The sequence below is a fragment of the Camelina sativa genome, chromosome 15 (assembly GCF_000633955.1).
Source record: "Camelina sativa cultivar DH55 chromosome 15, Cs, whole genome shotgun sequence".
Lineage (NCBI taxonomy): Eukaryota > Viridiplantae > Streptophyta > Magnoliopsida > Brassicales > Brassicaceae > Camelina > Camelina sativa.
In genome coordinates, this window is record NC_025699.1 from 10,828,506 (window position 1) to 10,834,398 (window position 5,893).

The 5,893-nt window shown below is 39.8% G+C and overlaps 1 protein-coding gene and 1 pseudogene across 2 annotated transcripts; one reads left to right on the forward strand and one right to left on the reverse strand.

Moving 5' to 3' along the window:
* LOC104746385 (transcription factor bHLH121) lies at positions 466 to 2,892 on the forward strand. Of its 2 annotated transcripts, XR_760858.2 has the most exons (6): positions 466 to 615; positions 1,307 to 1,428; positions 1,510 to 1,637; positions 1,843 to 2,307; positions 2,400 to 2,627; positions 2,733 to 2,892. XR_760858.2 is itself a non-coding variant. In XM_010467848.2 (5 exons), exons 2-5 carry the CDS (start codon positions 1,332 to 1,334, stop codon positions 2,568 to 2,570), a joined length of 861 nt encoding a protein of 286 aa, XP_010466150.1. In that variant the 5' UTR covers positions 466 to 615; positions 1,307 to 1,331; the 3' UTR covers positions 2,571 to 2,892. The 2 variants fall into 2 exon arrangements, 1 of the variants encoding a protein (XP_010466150.1); XM_010467848.2 differs by having other exon boundaries at positions 2,400 to 2,892.
* On the reverse strand, positions 3,339 to 4,580 carry LOC104748345 (annotated as a pseudogene).

The window sequence follows — 5,893 nt, forward strand, 5'->3', positions numbered from 1 at the left end:
AAAAAAAAAAAAAAAAAGAAGAGTACTATGACTTAGTGCTTACTGTCGCTTATGTCCGAAATTAGTATGACTTATTCCTTATTGATTTAATCAACAATATTCCTTATTGATTTTTTTTTCTGTAATAACAATCTCGACCATTCGATCTTTACTCGATTTCTGATTCTCCCAATAGTGTGTTATAATTTTGAAAGTTGATGGAATTTAACTATAATCGCAACATATACCATTGGGTTATATTATTAGCTAGTCTTCGTAATCTATTTGCGCTTCCATACCTGGATCATATATGCATCGACTTCTTCTGTAAGAAGAGTAAGACTAATTTCACTGAAAGAAAAAACTATGAGGGTCTGTTTTGATAAATGCAAATAAATTGGAGGGTCAAAAAGAAAAAAACACAATTCCAGCTTTCTTCTTCTTTGAATGAAATAAATTCTTAATTAAATAATCTTTTGGGGAAAATAGAGATAAGAGAAAAAAGAAAAAAAAAATGGCATAATGATGCTTCCCTCTTCTATCTGAGCAGGCAGAGAGGCTAGGGAACGAGAGAGAATCTTTCTTCGCCGGACCTTTGTCTTCTCATAAGCTCATCGAATCTCTTCGTCGACGTCGGTGAGTTTGTACAATCTCTAATTTATTCCATAGAGATCGCTTCTGAATTGAGCCCCCAATTCCATCGTCTTCCTTAGGGTTTCGATCCTAATCCAGCTTAGATGCTTCGTTTAGATGATCCTCAATTCAATTGTTTTGAATTGAGGATTTGAACTTAGCTCTAGTTTGTGAAAAGTATTGTTACTTCGTCTGGGGAAATCTCTAATGGGCAATTTGAAGATTCCTTCGTTGTGTTCTTCAATTCAATAGCGTTTTTTTTGTATCGTTTTCGTAGATGTTAAAAAGTTTTTTGATTTTTTTGGTTTGATGTTATTGCCATTTTGGGATTAGTTCACTTCAAAACCTTATTTGCAGTTAGTGCATCTGCAGACTTCATGATGCAAAGTTTACAATATGTAGATTTGCTCCAGGAATTCAATCGTTAGAAGTGAGAACTAACTTGAAAGGGCTTAGTTAGGATTCTTACGGTTAAAAGATACGTTAAGTATGTAACCACTTTTGTTATGTGAGCTGAGATCATATAAGACCCTGACTATATAGACTCTTAGTGGATCAGTTACCTTAAACCAAGGCTCAGTTGTGGTCAGTTTGCTTTTGATTTGGCTTCTATGGTTTGATTTGTAATATTCTAAGTTATTTCTTAGAGCGAGGTTGAAATATGGCGTTTTGAGTTTATTCGAATGTTTTGCAGTTTGCATAAGGGGAAGGGGGAGGTCATGGATGTTTCTGCTAGGAAGTCACAAAAGGCAGGCCGCGAGAAGTTGAGGAGGGAAAAACTGAATGAGCATTTTGTTGAACTCGGAAATGTACTCGGTAAAAACTTAGTGGTGTTATTTGGATTTTAACAACATCAGATGATTCACTTTGATCCTCACATTTCTCTTCTGTTTGCAGATCCAGAGAGACCAAAGAATGACAAAGCTACGATACTGACTGATACTGTTCAGTTGCTGAAAGAGCTCACATCTGAAGTCAACAAACTGAAATCTGAGTACACAGCATTGACAGATGAGTCCCGCGAGGTTCATTACTTATTCCTTACTCTCTAGGTTTTCGTTACAGAAACAATTAGCAGTCTACATGACATAGAGATATCTACCTGTGTTCTGTCTATATCATAAGATGCAAACTCGACAGCGTATGTAACTGCTTATAGGACCTGTTTTTATCATCGATAGCAGCACTTGAAATTTGCTGGTACTTGTATCACAACGGTTCTTTCTGTAGTTGACGCAGGAGAAAAACGACCTGAGAGAAGAAAAGACAGCGCTGAAATCAGACATAGAGAATCTCAATCTCCAATACCAGCAGAGATTAAGGTCAATGTCTCCATGGGGAGCTGCAATGGATCACACAGTCATGATGGCTCCACCTCCGTCCTTTCCATACCCAATGCCTATGGCTATGCCTCCTGGGTCAATACCAATGCATCCATCAATGCCATCTTACACGTACTTTGGGAACCAGAATCCTAGCATGATCCCAGCTCCATGTCCTACATACATGCCGTATATGCCTCCTAATACAGTCGTTGAACAGCAATCCGTGCACATTCCACAGAACCCGCCGGGTAGCCGTTCTCGGGAACCTAGAGCAAAGGTTTCAAGAGAGAGCAGATCTGAGAAAGCAGAGGACTCTAACGAAGTTGCAACACAGCTCGAGTTAAAAACCCCTGGATCTACTTCTGATAAGGTAGAGAGAGTTTGAATCAGAAACTAGAGATCTTAAATTTTTTGGATAATACTATTATCTTCACAGTTTTTTTGCAAAACTTTGTTTTGTAGGACACATTGCAAAGACCAGAGAAGACGAAGAGATGTAAGAGGAACAACAACAACAACAACTCCACAGAAGAAAGTTCTCATTCTAGCAAATGTTCATCTTCCCCAAGCATCCGAGACCACAGTTCTTCCAGTAGCGTAGCTGGTGGCCATAAACCTGACGATGCAAAATGATCCAAAAGAATTGATGACGACCGCGCGAAACTACGGGCATTTCGATGAGTATATGATGTGAGTACAAAATGCAGTCGCTGTTTAAAACAGGCGTTTTTGGTGCACCGTGGGCGTTCTTTTTCCACAGACAGTCATTTCTCAGCTAATTTTCATCCTTAATAGGTCTGGCCTGGGCAAAAGAACCGGAACCGAAGTCCTCTGCTTTACTTCTAAAACTCCGCTGATTTGTAATATCCAATGTCTGAACTCACTAATTTTTGAAATTATATAAATTTTAAATAAACACTTATATTCCCATTATTTAAAAGTCCTAGATTATATACATTTTGTACAAGAGGCTTTACATTATGTACAAAAAGTCCTAGATTATAGTTTCATTATAAAAGTTACAACTTATATAAGACGAGAATTATATTTGTTGAGACTTTGAGACAGAGTTAATTGGGACGTTCTTAGACTCGAGACGCCCGAGTGGCTATATTAAGAAGAGTCTTGAAACTCAACAGAGGCCGATTTACATATTTATCAGTTTGAGAGGCATAGACTGATAGTTCTTCTGTGTTGGCTAAAGCAATATAAGAGTGCTGTAACATGCTGCTATACACCACAATCATAGAGAACATCACGATGGTGGTGCAAATTGAATATGATTGTTGGAGTAAGGTAAAGAAAAACCAAATAATATGACTAGTCTTGTTCAAAAGAAAGGAGAGAAAAGAAAGCAGAGAATGATGCAAGAAACAAAATAAGGCATGCAAAAAAAACCAAACCAAAGGGTCTATAATTAATAAGCTCGTTCTTTCCTTTTGCTGGATTATATGACTTCAGCTAAGGTTGGAACATAATAAGTGGACACAATTGGGCGACCATAGGGAGACTCCTCGAGATTCACAACAGCTTCTCCAAGATTCACTTCCTTCAAGCATCCATTCTCTCCAATGATGTAAGCCATGGTGTAGCGTTCAGATTCGTCTATGTCAAAAACCACGGCGAGTTTCTTCTTTTCGTCAATGAAGAAACTCCCAGATTCAACCTCAAACTTGAAATCCACACCAGTGTGTAGTTTCATATCAACTTTAAAGAAGTTACTCCACGACACCACATTAGGCTTAATCAAAGTTGTAACCCATATCTCCAAGGCATATGTATCCCTGTTCTGATATAACGCCGCGAGTTTCTCTCCTTTGACGTAAGATAGAGTCCCGGTATCTTCAATATAATGCTTAAACGGCAGAGGAAGTAACTGTCCAAAGCTCTCCGCCGTAAAATCAAAACATAGTAAATAGTCTTCTGGCTCAGGATATTCACCAGGTCCTTTTCGTATACAATCTTTTCTTTAGCGAAAAAGTAAGTGTTTCCTTTCAAAGTCACGCCGCGCTGATAAAACTCTATCTCCCAACCGGGAGTGATATCAAGAACCCTCCATGAATTAGACCTTAAATCGAAGATTTCGAACTCAAGAAACTTGTGCTTAACGTTATGGTCGTAACGATCCAAAACCCTCAATATAGCTTGTGGTTACGGTCGTTGTCGTATCCGATAGCATGTATATCTAATCTGTGGTAAGCGTTTAGGGGTTGGATCCACCTGGTTTGACACAAATACGGATTCCAAACCACTAGTCTATTGCTATCCCTTGGCCTTGAAACACACAACAATAACCCATCGCAATGAAAAACTTTAGATATATCAACTTGATTAATTAAGTTACCTATCTCCTTTACTGATGGATCCACAAACCCTTTACCATAGAGATCAAACCTCAATGAACACAGCTTATAATTCATCATCATGAACCCTAGAAACGGCTTCATTGCTTCTGCTTTACACAAAACCTCATCTTTGGATAAAGCGTTGTTCCATTGTTTGCAAGTCGATCTCACTGCCCTCAGTGACGTTATCGGAACATAGAGAGTATTTTCCCTACCAATTCTTGTGGTAGATCGGACATCCTCGTCTTTGTTTTCATCTTCTAATGAGATGATTGAGATCTAACAGATGTTGCCTACTCTTCTTTGTGTATATATTTAGAGAGAGACAAATGAGTTAAGTTAGGTTACGTGAAACGCAGTCGCTGTATAATCAGCGTTTTGGTGCAACGTGAAACGCAGTCGTTTAAAGAAGATAATTATATGGAAAATAAAAAATAAAAATAATCAATAATGAGTCATCAGGCAGCTTCGGTGAATTGTTCTCGGAGAGTTTAATTACGACCGGCGACGAGGGGAGGGATAGTCTTATCTTCTTCTTCTTCTTCTTCTCTCAAATGACTTTTATTTTTCATTCTCTTCAGATTCAAATCCTAGATTCGATCGGAGAATGACCACGACGACGACGCCGGAGAAGACTCCGGCGAGACCTCTCTCTATCCAGGACTGGGACGTTCTCATCGACGACTTCCGAGACGACGGCGCTCCTCGCGACTGGTTCACTTCCGTTTTCCAGATTGATTCTCTAGCGGACTTGGCTCTCTCGTCTCTCCTCAAGAAAGACTTCCCTATCACTGTAAAGCTCTCAATCCTTGTCTTTCTCGACGAGTTTTCCCCGATTTTGTTTGATAAATGTGGTAACGATACCTTTGATCGCTTCATCGATGTTCTCCGAGCGATCGTGCAATCACCGACGGATGGATCGTCGGGATTGAAGGAGCAAGCTATGGTCTCTTTCACCTCTGTGATTGTATCGATTGATTCTTTCTCTCTAGGTCACGTCGAAGCGGTTGTTGATTTGCTTCTTGCTCTCGTGAATCGTCCTAACCACGGGTTTGATCGACAAGCTCGTGCCGTAGCGTGCGAGTGTTTACGTCAGCTTGAGAAAGCTTTCCCTGGTTTGTTATCTGATGTGGCTGGTCATCTTTGGTCGTTGTGTCAAGCGGAGAGAACTCACACTGTGCAAGCTTACCTTCTCTTGTTCACTACTATTGTTTACAACGTGGTTCATCAGAAGCTTAAGGTTTCGCTTCTTAGTACCTCTGTACCTTTGGTGCCTTTTAATGCTCCTAATTGGATGCGTGATCAGAGTTTGGTTATGAGTCAAGGTCATCATCAAGGATTGGGGCCAGATCAGAAGGAACTGAGACGAACGCTGGCTTTTATGTTGGAGTCTCCGTATTTGTTTACGTCTTGTGCTATGATGGAGTTTATGGGTATGGTTGTGCCACTTGCATCAGCATTGGAGTTACAGGCCTCTATGCTGAGAGTTCAGTTCTTGGGGATGATTTATTCTTTTGATCCGATGCTTTGTCATGTTGTCTTGCTTATGTATACTCAGTTCCCTGATGCGTTTGAGGGACAAGAGAAAGAGATCATGAGACGTCTTATGCT